The following is a 24,957-nucleotide window of genomic DNA, read 5'->3' as shown; positions in this document are numbered from 1 at the left end:
ATCTGGACACCCCGATCCTGGTCGGACCGAGTTGTATCCAGGTCAGACTTGACCCGCTCTAAAAAAATATTTAAAAAAAAAAAAAAATTGGGCCTAGGCTCAGTGAGGATTTGACCAGAATTGGTCTTAGAGGCTAGTTGTGCTTGAGATATATTCCATCTCGGGCCTGAAGGATTTTTGTTTTTTGGATTTTAACTAGAAATGGGTGTCTGGAGAAAAATCTAGGCTGCCCAAGGGCGAGAAATTTGAAGACATGCCGCCAGGAAAAATCTAAACTCTGGAAATTTTCTCTTGGGATGGATTCCCAAAGAGAAAATTTGGGGGCATTGTGGGGGTGTCAATATTTTGAGCCTTAAACAGGGCAGTTACAGAGAAGTGATGGCGGTAAATACAGTTGTTATTACAGCCATAAATGCAGGAGTCAATGCAGCATTCAAACACGACAATCATTGCAGCCAATAAGTGGTGGTTATTGCAGGTGTGAATACGGCCTTAACAGCGGCTTGCCGCTCAAGTCACTGCAAACTTGTTGTGCAAGTTTACTTGCAGCCCACGCCAAAATGCACCTATAAATAGGGAGCTCGACATTGAGGTAATCCATCGAATTCCAATTCTCTCTATCCACTACTAAGAAAAGTACTGACTTAGGCATCAGAGGGTTTTCTGCAGGTACCCCCCCTTCTCCTCAAGCCGACGGTCAAACTCTAGGTCAACGCTCGAAGGAAGCTTCTCGATTGTTCCATGTCAGCTCCCGCTCCAGTCCGCATTCATTGGTGCGTCAAACTCCTTTACGGAATTTTTCGTCAGCAACAGGCCTTTTTTTCAAGTGGCTTATGAATAAGGAGGTGCTCCTATTTGTTTGCTAGGAAGTGGTTTTCTATTGGTACCGTAATTGCACGCCTAACCAATGGGAATGCTAGTAAATGATTATGCCCTAGAAGACTATTTGTTTATATGTTCGCTACTATTAGCAAGCTTATCATCAACTTGTAATGAGTATGTTTTGCTTGGAATAGGATTTTTGGATTTTCTTGCCCGCTATCTTGTTGTAAGTACAGTTAAATGCTAGCCATTGACAATTTGCTGGCTATTGATTTTAATGATATCAATTTCTATTAAAAAAAAAATTATGCAATTAAGCATGGTAATAATAAGAAATTATTAAAACATCAACAACAAAAAGACTCAAAACCTAAAATATTCTGACAACTCTCTGGAGTACTAGGCCCCCTAACAAGGGACTCAATATCACACCTTGGTTGAGACATTATTCAGAAGCTTAATGTGGATGATCTCAGGGAATGAACATAAAGCATATCAATCCACCAAAAACACACACTACTTTCTTGATGATCAACGCGAAAGATTGACCATGAAGTTGTACCCAAACATTCAATAAGTTGAGGGCGATTTTCTCAATGGCTAAAAGACCATTGCACAGCCTAAGAGCATCATACCCTTATCAAATAATCAAGAGCCTCATTAAGGACTCTATCCCGGCCGCAACTCCTTTGATGGCACACCACAGTGATCACACCAAGAAACGGCCAGCCCATGCTCACGGAATTGAATAACTCCACCGTAAGACCACACCTGACCTGTATGGCATTAGGAAAACGCTGTGGGAACAAAACAACTGTGTGACAAAAGAGCAAAAATCATTAGAGGAGACAACCTCCTCCCTAGGAACCACCGGATCCACTACCATGGGATAAAAGCTAACTTCGAAGCTAAATTTGTAGACATCTCTTTGAAAAAGTACAAAAAAAAAAAATCACATACTAGCAAACCCTAGATAAACCCTACGAGTGAGAAATAGGGTTTTAGAAAAACATGTGACTCAACAATCATCCATGTATTTTGCATATTCTATATTATTTTTCATTCTCTCTTCAGTCAAGCCCTTTGTATTATTGGCTATTTTAACAGAATTAACGTTTGGTTTCAAGTCCGGTTTCTCACCCATGGTTTGGCCAAATCAAATCCACTCCACTTAACACAAGGCAGAGAATTGGAAATTGAAACCACCTGAATTGCTAGTTTACTATAGACCCAACTTGACACTTGAGAGTAACCAATATTAACTATCCTAGATCATCTGATTGATACCTTAGTTGACCCTGACAATAATTCTAGGTTTAATTACTAGCCAAAATAAATTAAGAAAAAAGATGACCATATGACATACAAATGATCCTCACCTTGTAAATCAAACAAACTAATTTCGTTAGTGGAGATGAGAAATCTTAACAAAATATGATAGCCCTAGCAATTATCTTATCCACCCATTTGATTCTTAATTTTTTTAATTCATGTAAAACAAAATACAAAGAGAAATAACAAAACCTGTCATGTGGTAACATTCCCAAACTGACCCTTCTCTGCTCCAACCGAAGTGCTGACCTCATTTTGGGATACATTTCTCTTCTAACGTACAAATATATTCTTTGTACAACTCTCACCAAAACAAGCAGTATGACGCATCGGCCATTTACTTCCACCAATATGCCTCATTCTTTTTTTTACCAAAACAAACCAAGCAATACAAAAAGGCAGTGCCTTCTTTACACAAAAACCCATAGGAGGCCGGGAGGGCAAATCATTTCTCTTCTAACGTACAAATATATTCCTTGTAAAACTCTCACCAAAACAAGCAATATGGCGCATCGGCCATTTACTTCCACCAATATGCTTCATTTTTTTTTTCCAAAACAAACCAAGCAATACAAAAAGGCAGTGCCTTATTTACCCAAAAACCCATAAAAGGGAGGTGTTTCTCTTCTAACGTACAAATATATTCCTTATGCAAATCATTGACGAAAATTATAATATACTCACTTACTTTAAATGAATATATGAATACGATATATGATTTCATTTGTATTACTAAAACAAATATAATCGTAATGAATTCAATACATTCATACGTTTTTATGTTTTGATTGAGGATGGACCTGAACATTAAATGAAGGAAACAAAAATAAATTTTTTAGCTAATATATACGCCCGTTTCATTACATTCACGAGATACAAATGTACAAATGATGCATCAAGCCCCCTCCACCGAAAATTCAATTTCTGAACAACGGAAACATCTGACATAATCAAATCTTCTCCTTCAAACGTGGCCAAGTTAAAAAGAGGTTAAATTTGTAGAAGTAATATTTGGCGCAGAGATATTTATTTGGGGCAAATTAGAGGGAATAATAATAAAGAAGAAGAAAAATGAGAGTCCATATAGAAGTGGGAAACGGCATTACCGGTAAGAGAGCAAATAGAATAGACAAAAAGCCAAAACGCCAGCCAAGGAAATTCCGCTAAATTCAGCAAAGACCCCTTCTTCACCATCCAATTTCTCTCCTTTTATGTACCACCCGCCAGATACACCAGATTCTCCACTACATCCTTTTCTTTCTCTCTTTTCCTACCTCTCTCTCTCAGATCCGCTCCTGCTTCCTTTTTTTTGCTTTGCAAAGTCTCAACCTTTACAACACTCCCACCCTGACACACTATACAAACACACACCCACTTGTCTCTTTTGTGTTTTATATCTTGTGTCACATTCTGGGCCTCTTCTCATTTCTCTGCTGGGCGCCTCCTCCTTGTTGTTGAACACAAATAAGCCGAGGTGGGTTTTCGTTTCTCGACTCTGTTTTGTTATGTTTTTGGGCTGTAATGCATGAATGGATGTATGTGTGTTCTCTGTCGTATCAGTTTGGTGTTGTTGTTCTTCATACGGGTTCTGGTTTGTGTTCTGGTTTAGGCTATGTTTGCTATGTTTCTAAATCATGAGCCCGTGTTTATCGAAATGTAGTTTTGATGGGAATTGCTTTGTTTGATTCAGGTCTGAATGGTTTGGACTATCTTTGTTTTATTTGATTGAATTTGCTATGTTCGGTCTCTGTTTCATTGGAGAAGACTCAATTTTGAACCTTCAAGTATAACCAATCATATCTTTCATTGCGTGTAGGGATTGCTTTCTGTTTTTAATTTCTAATAGTCTTTTCTTCTAATTGTTCTAAGCTCCAAGTTAAGATTCTTTTTTCTGTTTTGTAATCCTTTTTTTTTTTTTTTTGTGTTGGATGCTCCATGTTTGTCTTGGTCAGCTGAATTCAGTTCATTTTGTTTGGTTTTATTGGAATAGGAGGGAGATCTATGCTTGCTTGTGTCTTATAACTTATAAAAACACAAAATTTACCTTTTAGTGTCTTTCCAACATCCACACAAAGACACACAGAGTTTTTATAAGCATAATAGAATTTTGGAGATAAGAAGCACTCTTATAACTAATTTGTTCTTGTTTCTCTAAATCTATATATGTTCCTAGTACCTCTATATACTACACAATGGACTTTGGAAAAGACTGGGATTAATTACAAGGTATTGATATCTGAAGAAACATTGGTACTCATTAGTGCAATGAGTGTATGACCATATGCATCCCATGTTGCCTATTATGTTGATTTAAAAATTAACAAAGGAGAATTTGTATGGTTTCATCTGTAGGTCATGCTGGGAGAAACTATGATTAAACCTGAAGGAGAACTTAAAGTAAGCTTTGGTTATCAATGCAGTAGTGACAGAGTCGATTCTTGTGAGGCTTCCAGTGGATATGAAATCCTGCCTGACCTCCGAAGGAACAGTAGTTTCTCTTGCTTGTCTGGAGCTGCGTTAAGTGCCAATGCCACTCTGGCAAACACTAATATCTGCAATGGTTTGATAGGGGAAGAAATACTTCCTAGTTGGGACTCCCCTAATTCATTTCGTAAGGTACCCTCTTCGCCAAGGTTGGATATATTATCATCTTCTCTTCAGAGTAGTATGTCAAACTTAAGTTGCAGTCCATCTACACCCGAGTCTGATTCTTACTTGATGAAATCCATGAGTCCCACTTCCAGAGGTGAAGGTTTTCTCAATTCCATGGAAGTACAAGTGGCAGGTGGAGCTGCTGGTGAAGACAGGGTCCAAGCGGTTTGTTCTGAAGAAAATGGGTGGCTGTATTGTGCAATATACGATGGCTTTAATGGAAGAGATGCAGCTGATTTTCTGGCTGGGACACTATATGAAACCATTGTATTTTACTTTAATTCATTAGACTGGGAATCAAATCAGGAATCCATCAATGCTTCTAAAGGGCTAAATATTGATGGGTCTCGTCCATTTATTGAAGATGATAGTAATATTGAAAATATCTCCAAGGATGCTTCATCTACTGATGTAGAAATGTCAACTGATTCATTCAGGCATGGGGTACTTGATAGCCTACAACGAGCTCTTAGTCAAGCCGAGAATGATTTTCTATACATGGTTGAGCAGGAAATGGAGGATCGTCCTGATTTGGTTTCTGTTGGGTCTTGTGTTTTAGTTGTGCTTCTTCATGGGAATGATTTGTATACACTTAATTTAGGCGACAGCCGGGCTGTGTTGGCAACACTTGGTGATGGTGATTTCATGAATGGGAGTGAGAGACTCAAAGCTATCCAGCTCACTGAAAGTCATACGGTTGATGATGAAGTTGAAAGAATGCGAGTTTTGTGTGATCATCCTGATGACCCCATGTCCATTGTGGCTGGAAAAGTAAAAGGGAAATTGAAGGTCACTCGAGCTTTTGGAGTTGGTTACTTGAAAAAGGTGATTGTTCTTCTGTGCTATTTGGCTATTCTTTTAACTTCATTACCTGATGATTTATGAATTTTAGGCAAAAGAGTGAAAGAGAAGGTTCTGTTGAGAATAGAAGAACTATGGGTTCTTTACACTAACAATTATTGTAATTATAGTAGGATTTAGGAACATGTAAGTGACAACATCAAATAGGATAGTCATATCATGAACTTTGACATTGTATGGTCTGCTTAATGTCATATACTTTTTCTTTATAATCAATATCTTTTTCATTGGTTAATTACTGATTCTATGTCCTTTGACTTTCATACAGAAAAAACTGAATGATGCATTGATGGGGATTCTTCAAGTTCGTAATCTAATAAGCCCACCATATGTTTCTACTCAACCATCATTGAGCGTGCGTAGAATATCGAAGTCGGATCGATTTGTCATAGTTGCAAGTGATGGTTTGTTTGACTTTTTTACCAATGACGAGGCAGTAAAGCTTGTCCATTCCTATATCTTGAGCAACCCCTCTGGTGATCCATCCAAGTTTCTGCTGGAGCAGCTTGTAGTGAAAGCAGCCAACTGTGCAGGTAGACTTTTTAAGATGTCATTATGTAGATTTGTTGTTATTTCATTCAAATCACCAACAGGTTGCTCCTTGTATCCTTTTGGGTGTTTATTACACAAGAAGCATTTACAAAGTAAGACTTTAATCTGATTAACCAAGATAGAAAGCGATGGATTTTGTTCATGGAGAAGGCTTTTATGTAATGATATTTAATTCTTACGTTCATACGGGCTCTTGGTTTCTGTTCTCACTTTGTTTGTTTGTCAAATTTCGCTTCCATGAAAGCTTTCGTACACAGAATTTGGTATTTTGAACTATTCCAAAAGTACATACCAGTAGAGAGGTTGGTCTTTAAGCATTGTACTTCTGTTGCAGGATTCAGTATGGAAGAACTAATGAATATACCAGCGGGGAGGAGGAGGAAGTATCATGATGATGTAACTGTAATTGTGGTTATTCTTGGTACAAATCAGCGCACCACAAAGGCATCAACTTGTGTGTAAGGTCATTTTTTGTTATTAGTATCGGTTGTGTATTAGTATATTTTTAACTTTTGCATTCTAGTCTTAGGTTTTAAAATGTATATAGGGGATTCCAGGTATGCTTGCTCCTGATCTGTATAAAGGTTTATCATAATCCATTTTTGTTCGACAAATAACTATTTTATTACATTTATAAATATTATTGCTCGTTACTTATCTCTCGTGAGGATTGTGAAAGATGGGCAAATCATTGCATGAATCAAGTTATTCTCAAACTTACCAGCAAATATGTATCACATATCGCATGCTTAGTAAAATAAGAAGCTTTGTGATCTTGTTGTGTCCTGGCTTTTTTATGTCAATGTGATCCCACCTGCTCTCTTAATATCGTCTAGCCCTATCAGCCTCTCAATTTTTTTGTTTCTTTAATTTGGAATTACTACATTTTACTTAGCTTATTCTTCTTTCTTTCTTTGGTATTTGCTTACAAGAAGTTTAGGTCCACAAGCAAATCATTCACTTCATAGTCAAGTGTGTGCTTCATATACTGTGGTAGACAGATTTACAACCCTTCGTTAATTAGCTGAAGCAAGTTGTATTACACCTTAAACAGAAAAGAAGTTTACAACACTGGATGGGAATGTCTTTTACTTTCAGGCCACAAGAATGGGTGGTCTTCATTGAACATTTGAACTGCAAGAAAGAATTTGATATTCTCTATCAATCATTTCATATCATTTTTGCTTACGTTGAATGACCACCCATTGTTTCGTTTCCAGCCCAAGTCAAAGTCTTTCTTTTCACTGATTCTTCATTATGCCAAGGAAGAATATTGTCTAGCAAACTTGAGAGTTATGATGGTTAGCTTTTGACGCTAGCTTTTGAATGTCAAATGGAGTTTCGGTTAGGAGAACTCTCAAGGGAATCGATATATTCTTTGTATATATATTACAAGAGGAATTGTGCAGTGAATATTCTACACTGAATAGACATAAGGGGTCACACTTGACTTAATCCTCTCATATTAAGCATGAAAATAATAAAGGTTTACAGCTGAAAATGCAATAACCTACCCTACTGAAATATTCTAGCTTTTCACTTTATTGTCACACACATAGCATTGGCTTGAAATCACATAATAAAACAGCCATTAGCATTTTCATCACTGAAAATCTGCACACTGTGAAGAAATGTTGCTTTCACTTGATCAATCTGTTCACCACTAGCTGCATCCTTGTACTGTGATGATGGACCATAACAATAGTAAGGAGCCAAGCTCTTGCTAGGCAGTGCTGTAGCAGCTGCTGTAATGTCACTTCCATTGAACACCAGATGAGAGTGGTAATCCATCGGATACATGTTTGCGATGATATGGCTGAGATCAACTGGACCAGCAGTGTGATCACCATAATGTTGAGATCCAATGCTTGCAGGTCCACAGGAGCTTGTTGAACCCAAATCATCTCTTTGGCCTTTCCTGTTCTTTTTGCCACCAACACTCCCTTTTTCACTTTCACCGAGCTGAAGATCCATGGCCTGAGAATCATGGCCATTAGGTGATTTCTCCGGCGGAATGTGACCCTTCTTTGATACTTGACATTGTTCCTCTCTGTTAAACTTAGCTGTGTCACCCTCACTTGCTCTGTTTAGCCTGACCACTCCAACTTTGTCACATGTAGTACTCTGCTTAATTTGGCAAATTTCTGAGGATTTCTGTTGGTCGTTGTTCTTGGCTTTCACAGGCTTGGTCTTTTCTTTCTTGGTGAGATTTTCTGGCCATAGCTCGGCATGTTTACCAGTTTTTACAATCAGCTTCTTGATGAGGGTCTGAACGTCAATGTCTCCAGTGACTGTGACTCTGTTTTGCTCTGCCTCAATAGATGTGGTGTAAACACCTGCAAGAAGATAACAAATGTAGTCAAAAAACTCAAAATTTAAGTCTGATCTTTGTCTTATTCTTCATTTTCAGTACCATCAATTCCCAGTAGAACTTTCTTCACTTTCCTCTTGCAACCTTCACAGTGGATAAACACTTTCAAGATCCATGTCTGAAAAAAAAAAAAAAAAGAACAAAGAAATCACCATCTTTGCATAGATAGAAAGAAAAAGAAGAAATAGGTTATGTTCTGTAACAACCAAACATATACCTGACATTTGAGTAGCTGTGAGGCTTCTTGAGCAGACAATACAGAAGCCATTAGAAAGAGCTAGAGAGCAACATTCACCAGAGGTTAAAATTAGTGTGAGTGTGAATGAGTGAGACTTGGTCTAATATGATACAGAGCAAAGCCAAGCGTGCAGCTATCAAAGCTTTTCTGTAAATGACGTAAGACTTGCATGCATTCAATTCTTCTTTTTCTCTGCTCTCCTGAAGAAAATTGATATCGATTGGTGCTTCACGTAACAGAGGAGATAGACAGTTCATTCGAATTGAGTAGTCATAGAGAGCTGCATTCAATTCCATTTTCCCTGAAACCAACCAAACCTTTCCATGCTTGTTGTCATAGTACAGAAGCTGTTGAAGAAGCCTTCAACCTATCTATAGCAGTAGCAAGACTACAGCTAAAACAGTACTGCAAGTTCCCAACTTTGGAGGGTTAGTGGTATAAATTAATATAGCAATGAATCCCTTAGAGAAAGATCATAAATATCCCAACGAACCCACCGCTGGTTTTCATGAAGTAGGGAGGGAAGCGAATTAAACCCTTGGGAACTGCAGAGTTACCAGCTCTGTCTTTTGTGCTAAGCTGAACTGATGAAAGAGGAGACTCACATCATTAGGACAAGACCATGACCATGCATTAATGGTGATTGACATTGGACGTGTCACAATGATGACACATTGATACCACTCGTACTAGTCATACCTACATTGTAAGGTATCGTAAGAAGATCGTTGATGGCATTAAGATCCCCAACCACCGCGGAGCTAGCCTTGCACAACCCAGGTTTCAGAGAATGGCGCACATTCAATTGAGCTGTATTCAGTTGCGTATCCAAAAGATGACGCAAAATTTCAACACCCACGTTATGTGAAAATTGAAATGTCAATTAACTATTGACCCGGATGATGTGGTTCCTCTACTCGACAATAGCCCTTTTTTGTAGCAACTACTTGTTAGGTAACGTTTAACACATTGTACTAAATCTGTTAATTCATGAAATGTAAGTTCAAAACTGTATCCCGCGTTTTTTCATTTTTTTTTTTTTTTGGTTTAAATACACCACCAAGAACATTTCACATCTATCTCAGTATTTGTAGAAGACAACCGTTTCCAAACCGATAATTCGATTCTTGCTGAAAGGCAATTGCAAAACACGATATGCTATGATCAGTAGCAAATGGAAATCCACAAATTAAGAGTGGAGGGAAAGTTGCTTCGAAAGCTTCTTCAAATTTAGGAAACTACACAAAAGTCCACATAATTTGGTTCAGAAGAGCGTTCTACATAATGAAAGACAACAAGGTTGTGGCCAATTCTAACTAGACAGACACAACATATGGAGATTCAATATAATCATCTTTCCTCCAGGAATAAACATAAATGACGTCTGCTCAATGATAAGACCCACCTAGCTTTCAGCTTCTTTGACATCATCCTCTGGGCTGGATACATCTTATTCTTTGAGAGCCTCCCCTTCAACCTCAGTATTATCAGCCTTGGAATCTCCAGTCACGTCCTGTAGCTGCAGAAACTAAAATGTTAAATGAGCTGACACTCAAAATTACAAGACTAGTGAGCAATCAAAAGAACGAATATGCAACATATGAGAACATACCCCAAAGTTCCGAAGACTAGTAGTTACATCATCTTGCTGCTGCTGAAGAGTGGTCCTCAGTTCTTGAAATTCCTAGTTTCAGTTCAGCAAGTTGATTTAAGACATTTTTAGATGAAATTTGGAAACTACAAGAGTTGCCAGAGCAAAACTTACTGATCGAAGTTGCTCCACTTCAGTGTTGAGCGATTGCTTGAGTTCTGAAAGTTCCTGATTAAGCAAGAGAAAAATGCATCAAGAGTTGCACATGTTTCAGCAAGCATGAGAAGAGATAATTTGATACACAGCAAAAAGTATCAAGGAAGATAGAAAAGAAAACCCTTTGCTGTTGGAATAAGTTCTTCAAATACACAATTCATAAGCATTTGGCAAAATGACTTATATATTTTTAATGAGTTGCATTGGGGCATCATCTGGCTGACTGAAATGGATAACCCAATTTTATAACTCTGGCTCTTCTAGGCACCTTCTATACGGTCTTCACTGAAAGCCATAATTCTATCTTATATATGTCTTTTATGATAATCCAATAGCAAATATCCATGAAACACTAATAACTGAGGTTATGTTCAAGTTTAAAATTTGAACAAAGACAATGATGTATCAAGTTAAGTGTTCTGAACAGGCAAGTTTAAGAATCATACAGATCAAATGCCCACCTCCTCCTCTCTTTTAGTTTCTCACTCTTTACTCTCATATGGCCCACCCACACACGCACACAATCAAAACAAACATCATCAGCTAAGTCATTGTAGGGAGAAAGTACTTTCAAAAGCTAATTACTCCGATGCATTCAGAAAAAAGCTAAATTGCAGCATCTATGTTCATCCCAAACAAGTTGACATACATTCCGATCCATCCAAGTGACTATACCCAATGCAACTAGAAATTTATACATTAAGAGCCACATTATCCTTCAATCAACACATTGATTCAATGTTCTAAGAATTATTACCTCTCCAGCTCAAGAGTTGTACCATCACATAACTAAGAGTTGCACAAAAAAGGAAAATGCCAGAGAACAAGCACCCAATTCCTACGTTAATCACCGGAATATTCAAGAAAACCTCATCCCACAGTCCACAGAGAAGAAGGAATGAGAATCTGAATGCATGTTTTTTCAAGTGTGTAGAAGTTACGCAAACACTTACATCGCGGTAGACCTTAACTTGCGAGTCTAGCTTTGACCTCCATGTTTGTAAATCCTAGTTTATCCAAACAAACACATTAAACAACCAAATTAGCCTCAAAAATCATTCTTCAACAAAAAAATATCAGTAAACTGAAATAAAAATAAATAAATAAATCTATGTTCATGTTCACCTTCTTCAACCCTTGAATTCTGCCAAACAGCTCAGACCTGGATTCCGTCAGTTCCTAATAACAAACACAACATTATGGACAAAATTAGCAATAAAAATGAAAAAAAAAAAAAAAAAAACCAGTTTCCAGATCCTCAGTAATGTCAAAGTTAAAACAAGGTGAAAAGAGAGCAAGAACAACAAGGCTGTTGGTTACCTCAATCTTGCAGGCAACTGGAGTCAGATTCTCCTTTGTTGTCTGCAATCACACAAATATCAAGTTCAATATTTCACAAAAAAATAAAAATAAAAAGGGTGAGAATAAAGCAAAAGGAGGTAGCGTACGGATGAGAGCGGAGGAGCGACGGAGAGAGGAGCCGATGGAGGAAGAGAAGCGGTGGCATCGGAGTTGGCCATTTTCAGATCAGACGGTTTCTGGGGTTTGTTTCAACTTTTGAATTTGGGGTTTTGGAGGTATATCTGAGTTTTAGAGAGAGAGAGAGAGAGAGAGAGAGAGAGTTGGAAACAGCAAGAGTTGGAAATTTGAATTTGGACTGGTGAGTGAGTGTTGGGGACTTCGTAATCGCCGTCCGTATAAGCTAGATTCCTCAAGGCTCTAGAGTCAGTCTGTGTTTTACTGTCTTTGACTAGAGGAGGAACATCATGCGTGTCCCAATTTTCGTATTTGCGGCACCTAACTAACTTGTGACAGCTACTAAGTAAAAAAAAAGTTATTTTATTAGACTAAATGTTAATATATACGTAATTTTAGAAGAGTTTCGGGTTAGAATTTTAAAATGAAAACTGTCAAATTAACGGATAGTTGGATGAGTAGTTTAAACTTTAATTCAAGTATTATTTCTTCACAACACATATGATGTAACATTTGATCTAAAAGTCTTCAAGAAGTTCTCATTTTAATGATCCTCATTAAAGTCTCACTCACATAATCTTTATGTATTTAGATTTTCAAATGTTATTCCAACTCATTTATTTTTAGTTTTTGGAGTACGAAAAGTCAAAATTAGGCCTGGGATCGGGTCGGTTCTAGTTAAAAAGTGGTGGAACCGAAAAAAAAAAACTAACCCTTAAAATCGGTTCGGTTACGATAACAATTTTTGTAGAACCGTTTTGGAACCGAACCGACTCTAAACGGTTTGGTTCCTGCCTTTTTCCTATTCCTTAAGAATTGTTCTAGTCTGCCTGGAATTAACACAAATAGTCAAATATTGGCTGCATAAAAACTTTCAGAGTTCAAAGTCATATCAGAAATACAAATTTGTTCAGACACTTTCCTTTGCGTTCTTCGGACACTCGCCTGATTCTTCACTTCTGCTTCCACTTCCAATTACAGGGACAATATCAATAGCCATTGTTGAATCCATGTCGGCCTGAAACGCAGAAATTAAAACCCAAGAGAAAAATCAAAAATTAAAAACCAAAATAGGAAGTACCAAAAGCCTTCACACAATTGAAACGAAGAGTAAGAAATTGACAGATTCAAAATCTAGAATCTGATAGATGTGGTTTCTTACCAGTTCTGGGTTCAAGGGTTTACCAGGTTCAAGCCTTCAAGGGTGCAACACTTCAACCTCCGGAGATTCTTCTCTTATCTACAAAATTGAAACGAAAAGAAAACTTGATTAAATATAAACCTCAATTATCGACTGAAACGCATAAATAAAACCCCAAGAGAAAACTCAAAAATTAAAAACCAAAAGAGGAAGTACCTGGAGGACGAGCACCGATTGAAGAACAAAACGAAGATGAGAGACTAAAGAGAGGGTTGGAAGTGAATCAAGTGATTGGGTATTAGGGTTGGAGGACGAGTGCTGATTGAAGATTTGAAGAACAAAATGGAGATGAGAGACTAAAGAGAGGTTTGGAAGTGAATCCAGTGATTGGATACCGTGGATTGAATGGATTCGTGGGTTACTGGGTTTGAGAGATGGTTTCCAGTCTTTCAAAGAGGAATTTTTGAGGCTTTAGCTGATTTGGGGTTTTCATCGAAGGGAAATGCCAAAATGGAGGAGATTTCTGCTTTGGATTAGGTTATAGAACGTCCATGATCCCATGCGGACTAGCCTATTTTAGGCATATAAGCTCGGAAAAATACCCAATTATACAATGACACATGTACTTCGGTTCCGCATAGGTTAAAAAACCTCACACCGAAACCAATCCGTAAACTCTACTTGAAGAACCGAACCGAAACATACATAAGTTAATATTGTGAAGAACCGAACCGAACCGAACCGGATTTTTCGGTGCGGTTTTCCCGGTTTTACGGTTCTAAGTCCCAGGCCTAGTCAAAATATTCGACATTGTTTTGGTACCAAAATGTTTCATCTATTGGAGGTTAAGTTTATTTGATTTAAGAACAAATTATAGTGTGTGTGTATATATATATTTATATATTTATATATTTATATATTTATATATTTATATATTTATATATTTATATAATAATACTATTCAAATTACAGTAAAATGTGTCATCTATTGGAGGTTATGTTTTATTTGTTCAAATAATGTTTCATCTATTGCAATGTGTTTTTCATAGGTTTGCATATACTACTCTAGACTCAATTTCATTAGACTTTTTTTTTATAAAAAATTAAAATCATAATAGTTTAAATACAGAAACCTCTAAGGCAACCAACACTCAAACGATTAAAATTTATGGCCCTAGAAACCTGAAACAATAGCATATTAGTCCAAAATTTAATAATTAAGACAAGAATGACCAATATCAACTAAAACATCCGTAAACTCTATAAAAAAACTCTCTCTAGAAACCCTAGGGTTTAGAAGCGGGCAGCGGTGGCGGGATTCTCCGTTTGCTGTCCGAGTAAGCAACGGCGAGGATTCTAGTCGTGGGCTGGGGCAACACAGTTGACTGGTGAGTCTGGAGAGGGAAGAAGTTCCGTTTGGAGGACCGCAGTTGATTTGATCGGGGAATACTTTCGATCTCTGATTGGCATCGGCGTTGATCAGAGTTTCTGATCTGGGCTACGGGGTTGTACCGGAATACAGAGGCTGGGAGGACAGGGTTCCGGCCTGCGACGCATGAGAGCTATTCGTTGCAAGGGAGGCTTTGGGCTTTGGTGCAGCGTCAGGCTCGATCGGGGTCGCTAGTGAAGGAAGCGGTTGGTCTAGTCGAGGCAAGGGGGCGGGTCAGGCGAGTTGGTGCACCTCCGATGTGGTGGTCCAAGGGTTTGCCGCCGGAGGACATGACGCCGACGACGGCGAAGGAGCAGCGGTGCAGAGAGGCTCCTCCCTCCTCTATTTGCTTGGGTTTGGGCCTGGGTCTTTGGGCTTGGGATCACTCTTGGGCTGATGGGGCAGAGGCCTGGGCTCAATCTTGGGCTGATGGACCTGTTTGATTGTATTTCTGCTAGACAAGACTGGACTTGGGCCTGGGCCTACGGGCTTGGGTTCGGGTTAAGGCAATTGGGGCCCTAATGTATTAGGGTTTGAACATGTGTGAGGTTGGATTAACTTCTATGAGTCTTCTATGACGTTTCTAGTCTCTTGCTTGTACCACAAATGCGTGATTGGCAAGTGAGGGCTAGTTGAATGATTTCTTTCCGTAGGAGGCGAGGTTTTTTCATTCTTGTATAGGCTCGCTTAAATGTGAGCGACCCAGTGATCTTTAAAGGTTTGTTTTAGCTTAGGTAGGTTACTCTGGATTTTCTTGCCCGATTTTTTATGTAAGTTTTGGTAGACTTCAGCCTATTTGCTGTTGATCTAATGAATTCAACTTCTATTTCACAAAAAAAAAAAAAAATATCAACTAAAACATCCGCTACAAAGTTAATTAGGCTTCCTTTTTTATCTTTTTCTATATTTTACAAACTATTTCTCATTATTGGTTCATTCTCATCTCCTTTTGTACTAAGGCCACCCTTTATTTTTCGTTCGGCGACGAATATTTGCTGGCCAAAGTTTTACCTTAAACAAAGAAAGTAGGGACATTGTCGTCATTGCAACGGACACCAGTCAACACCATTACAGGGGGGTCCTTAAAGAGCCTCTTAGTCCACACCAAATCATTAATCCACCCCATTCTTTAGACCACTTTATCATCATCACATTTCCAACACAAAGCGCCAAACCAGAATCCGTGTCTCCACTCTCCACTGGTTTTAATTACTCATCATCAAACAAACAAAAACAAGGTAATAATAATCCCTTGTTCCTTAAAACCCAAACCCAAAAGCAAATTCTTTACTTCCTAGCAAAGCAACAAACTTTGCCGACCAACAACGTACGCTCTCTCTCTCTCTCTCTCTCTCTCTCTTCCAGTAGTTCCGAGGTGACTCAGTGCTGCAGGCCAATGAGTCAGGAATCGTTCATATACAGCTTCGTGGCCAGAGGCATAATGATCTTGGCCGAGTTCACCGGAAACTTCCCGGCGATTGCTTCTCAGTGCCTTCAGAGACTGCCCTCCACTAACAACAAGTTCACCTACAGCTGCGATCACCACACCTTCAACTTTCTTGTTGAAGATGGCTACGGTACTAAATTCATTTTTCACTATTTTTCTGACTGATTTCCTTCTTGAATTTGCATGTGCAACTAGTTGGATCTAGTCCGAAACTGTCAACTTGTTGATCTGCGTTCTGCTTGGCTTCTAGAGAAATTAGTGTCGACTTTTTGAACTGGGTTTGTCTTGGTTTTGTGATCTTCTCATAAAGTTTGGACCTTTATAGCTGTGTGATTGCTGAGAAAGCTGTGGCAAAGAGAAAGGAATTTGAGTTTTCAGAATTTGTTCGACTTGTTTTGAGCTTAGTTTAGTGTTAGCTGACTCTAGCGTTGGTTAATTCTTAGCTAGGATGGAATTCTATGCAAGTGTATGCATAAATTTAAGCATGTATGAAGCACTTGAAACAAGGTTATTGCGTTAATTGCAAATGCTTATAAAGTAGTTCTTCTTCCGTGTTTATATAGTGGAGATTCAACTACTGTTTTGAATTCTTAATTTACTTTAGGAGAAGAAAGAGCTAAATATGTGGTTCTGTTTTGATTTGTCTCGGTCCTTCCTTTTTGCTCATCTAGCAGTACAATCTGTACCTCCACATTACACAATGCAGTTCATTTGGGTGCAATCTTGGATTTACCATTGACTTTATAGAAAATGAGTATATCCTTTACCATTGCATTTTTAACTTTTTAGACCCTTGCCAGGGTGAAATGAGTATTTTTTGCCTCTAGATCTCCTTTAAACCCCATCAAAACAGAATCAGTTCCAACCTCATATCTCTGTATCCATTGGTCTTATTTGTTCAGAATAAGATGCAAGTTCATCTAAAAACTATGTACGGGCGTATTAATTTTTTGTACAAGTCCTGTGGTTTTGCAGTAGCTATTGTTTGCTTCTATGAGATTACGCTGTTTTATGATATACTCTTTGCACACAACTGCTCCATTGACTGAATGTTTATACAAATCTTTTGTAGTATGTCAAGTTTTAAACTTTATATTGTTCAGGACAGTGGGATTAGACGTTTAATTGGTTAAGGTTAATTAACGGACAATGCAACCATTAGTACTAATTCTTAAGTTCAATATCAAGTGTTTGCCATTAGTAATACTGCCTAGTATGTGCTGTTGTCTGTTGTATGCATCCTGTGTGTGGAACTTATTCCCACTGTATCCACCTGATATTGTTCTAATTTGCATGTGGAATTAGATGGACCTAGTCCAAAACAGTGAGATATGATCTGAAGTGTGGTTGGTCTCCAGAGAAAATTTGAAACTAGTGAACTTCTTGAACTGATATTGCTTGGTGTTCTGAGCTTCTCAGAATTGGTTCTTTAGCCGTTTGATTGATCAAAAAACTGTGGCAAAAAAAGAAATAAATTCAAGTTTTGCCTCCTATTGGGTTGTGTTGTTGTTCGAGGATATAATAGAGATTTGTATTTGGCTTATTTTACTATTTTAGTAGGCTTTGAAAATTTGCACTTTTACAGAGTAGCGATTGGTCAGACTCTTAAAAGAGATTGAACTTTTTGCAAGTGTTTACAAAAATTTAAGGATATAGGAACCACTTGGATTAAGGGTATTGATTAATTATAAATGTGAATAAACAAGTTCTTCCAAGTTCCACTATTGAAAATTTAACTTTTGATTTGATAGCTTTAACTTAATTTTGGGAAAAGAAATATGTCTCGTCTTTTTGTTCTTCTGGTAATGGAATTTGTAACTCCACATTACACCATCCATTTCATAATTCACCTGATTGCTCTACTAAATTTTAACTTTTCAACCTTGCCTCTCTGGAAAATAAGTATCCTTTACCTTTGGGTCTCCTTCAAACTCCAATATAACCTTGTCTATTTATATTCAGTTAGACAGATAGTTATCAGGATAACATGCCAGCTTATCTAAACGAAGTATTTAAAAGCATATTAACTTTGTCGTAAAAGTCCTGCAGTTGATCCATTTCTGTAGCTATTGTTCATTTCTTATAATACTAAAGTACTCTTAAGTTCAATATGAAACAAGTGATTAAGAAATACCATCTGTGATGTGTTGTTGTCATCTGTCTGAGTGTCCAAATCAAAACCCTTTTAATTACTTAGTTCTAGTGGGAATATATTATATTTTTCTATCAACTCATATGCAGTGTTTTATGGAATCTGCAGCGTACTGTGTTGTTGCCAAGGACTCAGTTGGCAAACAGATATCTATTGCATTTCTAGAACGAGTGAAGGCCGACTTTAGGAAAAGATATGGAGGTGGTAAAGCAGATACAGCTATTGCCAAAAGTCTTAACAAGGAATTTGGGTATGTTCATTCATGAGAATTTATGTGATTATGTACATGAATATCTATGCTTTGAGAACAGTTTTCTTTCTAAATGGTCAACTAAGATGGGCTTGAAAATTACAGACCAATAATGAAAGAGCACATGAAGTATATAATTGATCACGCAGAAGAGATTGAAAAGCTATTGAAAGTGAAGGCGCAAGTTTCAGAAGTTAAAAGCATAATGTTGGAGAATATTGACAAGGTATATCAGCTGTGATCACTAAAATGTGTTTCTGTTTCAAATATAGTGCACATGCGTAGTCTTTAAACTATGAAGTTATTTTAAACCAGTCTACCATCTGCATTTGCACAAGCATTCTTTTTCTCTATTTTTCTGCCAAGATATCTGTTTGTGATGTCACGAGAAGGAGCTTGTTTTTCTCTTCTCTTCTTTGTTGGTAAAATCTGTTTTTTTTTTTTTTTTTTTGGGGGTGGGCGGGTTTTGTAAATGGACCTTCCCTGAGTTTTCAGTGTTTACTTAGACCTCTATGGACATTTTTTCTTGGCAGACATTTTGGTCCTCACTGTCGTGGAGACGAACAATTAAGAGTTGTCATTATCAAAGAAATAAAATTTGTGAATTGTCTTTAGTCAAGTAAGTTCTTCAGGAAAGTAGATTGGTGAACTCATAGTGGATCAAAAAATGTGTCAAAGAAAAGTATTTTAGAGAGAGGTGACTCCACAGTGGTGGTGTCAAAGGGGGGTTCATCATGTGTATGGGTGGCTTCCTTGTGCTAATGTCGGTTTTGTACTTTTGGGGTTTTCCAAAACTGGTGGAAGTCATTGCAAATTCTAAGCTTTAGAGAATGAAAAAGCATGATTATCTTTTCAAGATTAGTATTTTCCATCAAGTCTTTTGGCTAGGACTAGGAGTGATGTGCTTTTGACTATGCTAGCCAAGATTTTTCTTAGAAGAAAGTGAAGTGATCTTTTAGCTACACTTCCTAACCACCATCTGACAGAGGAATCTCAAACTGAGAAAAAACAGAAAACTAAAGAGAAATAAGGAGATGTTGGTTTCTTTGTATCTCTCTCTTGTTTTGAGTGTTACTTTGTAGTTTGCATGTGCCCATGGATTTCTGCTGTGGCACTATATTGCACGGGAGGTTGGAGTAATCTAATATTTTAGAATAAACCATTTAATCCAAGGACCATTTTGACCAAAAAATATCCAAGTACCATAGTATTGGGTGCTGTAATTCCATCCCTCTGAGAGGAGATAAATTTGCAAAAGGATTTAGTAAAAGGAGGAGCATACTTCGTAGCATTGTCCCAGATTAAGGATGAAAGATTTATGTTGTACCTGACAAGAGAAGTTACAATCGTTGTTACCTGGCCAAGGATTGGAGTCTATATTAATATTGGAAACTGCTTTCTCCTTAACAAACAACAATGAAAATAATCAATCTAGGTTCTGCATCCAAATAAACAGATCAGTAAAAAGAGTTTCCTGTCATAACTTTGATTTGTTAGTTCCTTTGCTGGCAAGGTTAGCTTCGTTAAGTATGAGATTAGTCCAGTACATGTCTCTTCTTTTTCTGCATCTAACATCTTGCATGTATGATCCTTTTGTTGCATCATTCTAAATGCTTATTTGTTCCATATCGGTTTTCTGTACCAATTAACCAGGCTATAAATTCATGTTGCATAAACTTATGAAATACTGTACAAACTAGACAAATATTAGACAGGTGGCCTCGTAGTGGATCAAAATCTTGCAACTAACATTTACGTGTAAAAGAAAAATAATTCAGAGAGAGGGGACACCACATTGGTGATGTTGTATACAAATTACGGGTTCATCATGACCGTGGGTGAAATGTGGGTTTGCCTAGATCAGTGGCACTCATTGCAAGTTCATAGCCTTAGAGAATAACATTGCATGGAGCACTTCTGCACGTCATTGTTTCAATTAATTCTTTTGGCTAGGGAGGGATCAGTGTTTGTACTTTTTACTATGCCAGCCAAGCTTTTTCTTAGATGAAAATAAAGAGGACTTTAGCTAGAAGTCCTTCACACCATACAGTAAAGCAATCTCAAACTAAGAAAGAACAGGAGATAAAGTGAAGCAAGGAGATCTTGTTTGTTTCTTTGTCTCTCTCCTCTTGAGTGCATCTTTGTCATTCACTGGTGCTGTGAACATTTCTGGCTGTGTACTAGAATGCAGGGTTGGTTAAAATCTACTCTTTTAAATTAATACATGCAGTACGAGGACCGTATTATCAAGTGCTATAAGAAAAACTTGCCCTCTCTGAGTGGAGATAAAATTTGTAAATTGAGGATTTAGTTAAAGAGGAGGAGCATACTAAGTAGCATTTTGTTCCCAGCATTAAGGATGAATTCACATTGTAGATTTCTTTTGTGACAAGAGAAGTTGGTGACTGGAGTCCATATTTATACAACTTATTATAACTAAAATCTTGCATTTATACCTTTGTTTTCTTTAATTAACTCTATCACATTTTGAGAGAATCTTTCATCCGTTATCATTTAACCAGCCTATAGATGTAGTGCTTCATGTTTATCTGCATGCTTTCTCAGGCTATTGATCGAGGGGAAAACCTTACTGTTCTTGTTGACAAGACCGAAACCCTTCGTTCTCAGGTAAACTGGAGGCAAGAGAAACTCAACCCATTCATCTGTTGTATGTGTCTTTGTTAAAAACTAAACAACTTTATTGCACTTTTCAGGCCCAAGATTTCAAAAATAAAGGGACACAAATGAGAAGGAAGCTGTGGTATCAAAACATGAAAATAAAGTTGGTGGTTTTTGGAATCTTGTTACTTCTGATCTTGGTTATCTGGCTTTCTATTTGTCAGGGATTTGACTGCACAAACTAGTAGAAATTAGTCACGGAGCATTTCGCTCAAATTATACGATACATGTGCTTCAGTTCAACAAATTGTGCTGAGGAAGGAGGAAGTGAGCGAGGGAGAGAGATTTTCTTACATCCTTTTCTTATCAGAATGTTCACTATGTTTCTAGATTTTATTTTAATATAGCAACATTTTGAACTGAATTTTGGTGAACTTTTGTATATTTGAAGATATTACAGTGATTGATTAGATTAGATCAGAACACACTGTTGCCGAAAAAGTGCTACCCGTTCCAATTTTTTTACTTGGCAAATCACTTGCATCATGTTATATACTTTTACATGGATTCTATAACAGTATGGCATTTGAAAAGTAGGTGAAATGGATTGTGATAACCAAATTGTATGAAACAACTTGCATAGAAGAGTAAAGACTCTAGCTATAGCAGCCTCGTGAGATACAATTTCGTAACGTACGCGTAGAACAAATATTAGGCCATAAATTCTAAGTGAAAAATATTTGAGAACACAAATAGAAGATTGGAGCTTGATTCTGATAAGTCCAGTTGATTATTACAATATAGGAGTCGTTTACGGTACATTAATGTATCGATACATCAAGTATACTAGTTTGACACAGAAATAGACTAATTTGAGATCAAGTGAAGCCAGTCTACTTTTGCATGGAGTTAGTTTACCTCTATATCAAATTTAGTATTGATACATTAATGTATCATAGAATATTCTTACAATACAAACCATGCAATGCGTTTCGTTCCATGGGTTGTCAGATGGGATAACTTTTTTTTTTTGGGTTTTTATCCATTTACCCCATTTTGAGATATTTTTTTCCCACTTACCCCATTTTTATCCATTTACCCCATTTTGAGATATTTTTATCCATTCTAGTTGGACCTCCAAATTTGCTATTTGGACCTCAGCTACTTAGTACACCTCCTATCTACTTTTTAGAATATTAGAAAAGCTAAGTAGACCTCCTTATTTTTACTAAAATGTCCTTGAACATGGATAGCATCTTCGCGTTTAGCGTAGGATGTCCAGAGTTTGGGTTCTTCGCGTTTAGCGTAGGATGTCCAAGGTTTGGGTTGAGAGATGGAGGACGGCAAGGCAGCCCCTAAGGAGGGACCTTGTGGTGAAGATGGCGGCGCTAGGATTTCAGGGTATCGAGTTGTTGCCGTGCTTGATTTTGTTCTCGGTTATGGCCGCTAATAAAACTCATGGCTGGGTTGGCGACTCCTTTGATCGCTACAAGGAATACAGGTTTCCATCTATCTCTCAATTTGGAATTTCGAATTTTAGCAATCGATTTCAATTAAGATTGGGTTCTTTTGAATACATGTTCTGGGTACCTTGAGTATGCAATGAACTTTATCTTGGTGTTACAGTCAATATCCCGAGTTAGAATCTCTGCATTTCAGTCTCTCAATGGTGAGCTGAGCGCATCCTAATTCCTACAATTCGAGCCATATATGAGAAAACCAATCAATTAAATCACGTTGCAAGTAAGGCCTAGCTATTGCGTCAGGAACCAGAGGTTGGGCACAAGTATTGATATCATTTTGTGTAATTTCTGAAATGAGAGCTGCATTAAGATACACAATGTTACAGCAAGATGAGGTTTCCAGTGTATGTTGGAATGCAATATGTTTTGTCAGGTGCATTTAACTTTTGGTAGTCTGGCATGTGTTGTTCTCATGTTCCAATGACACATATTGATATGTATTATGTGTATATTCTTACATCTATAATTCGTTTTGATCAAAAAACAAAAATCCGATTAACTTTACGTTTTGGTCTATGTTTTTCATATTTATATCATATCTGCTGGATTGCTTACGGGGTTGAGGTACTTTGATGACAACATCAATACTCAATAGGTTAGTGAAAGAGAGTATTGGCATTGATCCAGAACAACTTTTTGCGAACAAGCAGAGCATCTCAATGCTTCCAAGTAAGGTATTGCAAAATTTAGCAGTTCAAACAACCTGGACTGGTTATTGTTTTTGGTCTTATTAGATCTCTTGTTTGATTTTCTTTACTATTGAATTTCATTAGTTATTGATTGTAGGAATAGGGTGGAGATGTTATACAGAGAAGTCTGGCATTAGTATCATCCCTGAAACCATCGATATCTAGACTTTGCCTTATTATTTTTCTTTACATAAGAAGATCAAGATCTTCAAAAGAAAAAAAAAAAAAAAAAAAGGACCAAGATTCACATTAGTACTTTGTTATCACTGAACGTTGTATACAAATCTGAAATGAGTTTAATTGTTCTGTTTTTTTTTTCCCTCTTTATTTGGTCTACTGCATATTAAGAGTGGAAGTTAGTTTGTTCTGATTGGTTCAACTCCGAAAAGAAAATAATCAGGTATATATTCTCTTGATTTTTGTTTTTCTTTCTTTATTTTTCTTTACCTATTTTCATTTCTTCTTAGGTTCTGTTAAATCTCATTGTGCACACTTTGCATAACTTTTGGGTATAGTTAATTTGTGGGTTGCTCAGTATTAGAGTTTTAATATATCCATTGGTTCAATATCTTAAATGGTCACAGTAGGTCAAATACATCTTAGTATTATGATTTGCATTCTTAAATTGAAGTTGATGGTATGCTAACACAACTAGTGAATGATAGAATTCTAGCTTTGGTGCACTCTTGATGACTGACATAAGCTTTATCATTATTAATTGTTATGTCATACATTATTGCAAGATGGAATGAATACATACTTCAAAAAGCTCTAATTTCGTGTACTCTTTCTCTTGGCTCAAAGAATTCTGTTCAATAATATATCAAATTTGGTTGTTTTGTTCTTTGGCCTCACAATCTGTTAAGGAAATGCCTGGTATTTATTTTTATTTTTTTTTGGCATTTCCAGTTATGTTTGTTTTGTTCTTGAGTTCTCGTTATAATGCATTTAGTGCTATCACTCTTTTTTATATGTGAACTGTTTAATGTGTTGCAATTGGGGCTTTGTTTTGCTTTGCTGCTATGTAATTCTAATTCCCTAAAGGTATGGTCTGATGGCAGAGGAATATATATTTAGTAATTTGTCTTGTGGAAAAATTATTAATGTAGTAACATTACATACTGACAGAGGTTGTTTTTCAAATCAGCTAATAGGCCAAGACTTCTTCATATTTAACCATCACTTATAGGTAAAAGTATCACACATTTATGTTTGATAAAGTATATAATATGTCTAAAATTTCATGTATCTGCTTAGTATGTTTTAGTTTATTATATATATGTATGTATGAAATTTCAGTTTAACTTTACGTTTTGGCAGTTCAGTTCAATTCAGAGATACACTGCAAGTTTTGGAAGCTGCTTTCGACGAATAGATTAGTTTTGTTATTAAGATTTTTCGAGTAGGATTTGTATCATCAGTGTACAAGGGCAAACGAACTTGATGGCTGAGACAATTTAGTACTTGGCTGTTGGTGCTGCATTTCTTTTGTAAAGCTTTATGAGATATTTATGTACTTTTGTCTACCTGTGTTATCCAATAACAATTTAGTTAAATATTATGTTGATGGAGGAATTTAATAACATTGAACAATAT

General features: G+C 37.1%; 5 protein-coding genes across 7 annotated transcripts; 3 read left to right on the top strand and 2 right to left on the bottom strand.

Moving 5' to 3' along the window:
• The first annotated feature begins 3,270 nt into the window (after positions 1-3,270).
• On the top strand, positions 3,271-6,862 carry LOC112199832 (probable protein phosphatase 2C 40). The gene is made up of 4 exons (XM_024340794.2): positions 3,271-3,628; positions 4,507-5,631; positions 5,936-6,200; positions 6,554-6,862. The coding sequence occupies exons 2-4, from the start codon at positions 4,510-4,512 to the stop codon at positions 6,679-6,681; spliced, it is 1,515 nt and encodes a 504-aa protein (XP_024196562.1). The 5' UTR covers positions 3,271-3,628; positions 4,507-4,509; the 3' UTR covers positions 6,682-6,862.
• Positions 6,863-7,665: 803 nt separating this feature from the next.
• On the bottom strand, positions 7,666-9,239 carry LOC112195744 (heavy metal-associated isoprenylated plant protein 35). The gene is made up of 3 exons (XM_024335932.2): positions 8,808-9,239; positions 8,633-8,708; positions 7,666-8,555 (listed from the first exon to the last, which is right to left on the bottom strand). Exons 1-3 carry the CDS (start codon positions 8,856-8,858, stop codon positions 7,792-7,794), a joined length of 891 nt encoding a protein of 296 aa, XP_024191700.1. The 5' UTR covers positions 8,859-9,239; the 3' UTR covers positions 7,666-7,791.
• Positions 9,240-10,024: 785 nt separating this feature from the next.
• On the bottom strand, positions 10,025-12,402 carry LOC112198383. 2 transcript variants are annotated; one of them, XM_024339494.2, is made up of 7 exons: positions 12,084-12,402; positions 11,956-11,997; positions 11,761-11,814; positions 11,589-11,642; positions 10,594-10,647; positions 10,441-10,512; positions 10,025-10,356 (listed from the first exon to the last, which is right to left on the bottom strand). In XM_024339494.2, the coding sequence occupies exons 1-7, from the start codon at positions 12,153-12,155 to the stop codon at positions 10,279-10,281; spliced, it is 426 nt and encodes a 141-aa protein (XP_024195262.1). In that variant the 5' UTR covers positions 12,156-12,402; the 3' UTR covers positions 10,025-10,278. The 2 variants fall into 2 exon arrangements, with proteins under 2 accessions (XP_024195262.1, XP_024195263.1); XM_024339495.2 differs by having other exon boundaries at positions 10,025-10,347; positions 12,084-12,395.
• A 3,440-nt stretch (positions 12,403-15,842) lies between these two features.
• Positions 15,843-21,712, top strand: LOC112196050 (vesicle-associated membrane protein 724). The gene is made up of 5 exons (XM_024336327.2): positions 15,843-16,258; positions 18,389-18,530; positions 18,636-18,756; positions 21,096-21,158; positions 21,245-21,712. The coding sequence occupies exons 1-5, from the start codon at positions 16,078-16,080 to the stop codon at positions 21,392-21,394; spliced, it is 657 nt and encodes a 218-aa protein (XP_024192095.1). The 5' UTR covers positions 15,843-16,077; the 3' UTR covers positions 21,395-21,712.
• Positions 21,713-22,405: 693 nt separating this feature from the next.
• LOC121052936 (CASP-like protein 4A2) lies at positions 22,406-23,595 on the top strand. 2 transcript variants are annotated; one of them, XM_040519062.1, is made up of 3 exons: positions 22,406-22,650; positions 23,268-23,346; positions 23,446-23,595. In XM_040519062.1, exons 1-3 carry the CDS (start codon positions 22,460-22,462, stop codon positions 23,524-23,526), a joined length of 351 nt encoding a protein of 116 aa, XP_040374996.1. In that variant the 5' UTR covers positions 22,406-22,459; the 3' UTR covers positions 23,527-23,595. The 2 variants fall into 2 exon arrangements, 1 of the variants encoding a protein (XP_040374996.1); XR_005810307.1 differs by lacking the exons at positions 23,268-23,346; positions 23,446-23,595 and adding an exon at positions 22,776-23,253.
• Positions 23,596-24,957: the final 1,362 nt, after the last annotated feature.

Source organism: Rosa chinensis, chromosome 4 (assembly GCF_002994745.2).
Source record: "Rosa chinensis cultivar Old Blush chromosome 4, RchiOBHm-V2, whole genome shotgun sequence".
In the NCBI taxonomy this organism is placed as follows: Eukaryota; Viridiplantae; Streptophyta; class Magnoliopsida; order Rosales; family Rosaceae; genus Rosa; species Rosa chinensis.
This window is presented reverse-complemented; position numbering and strand designations above follow the sequence as displayed.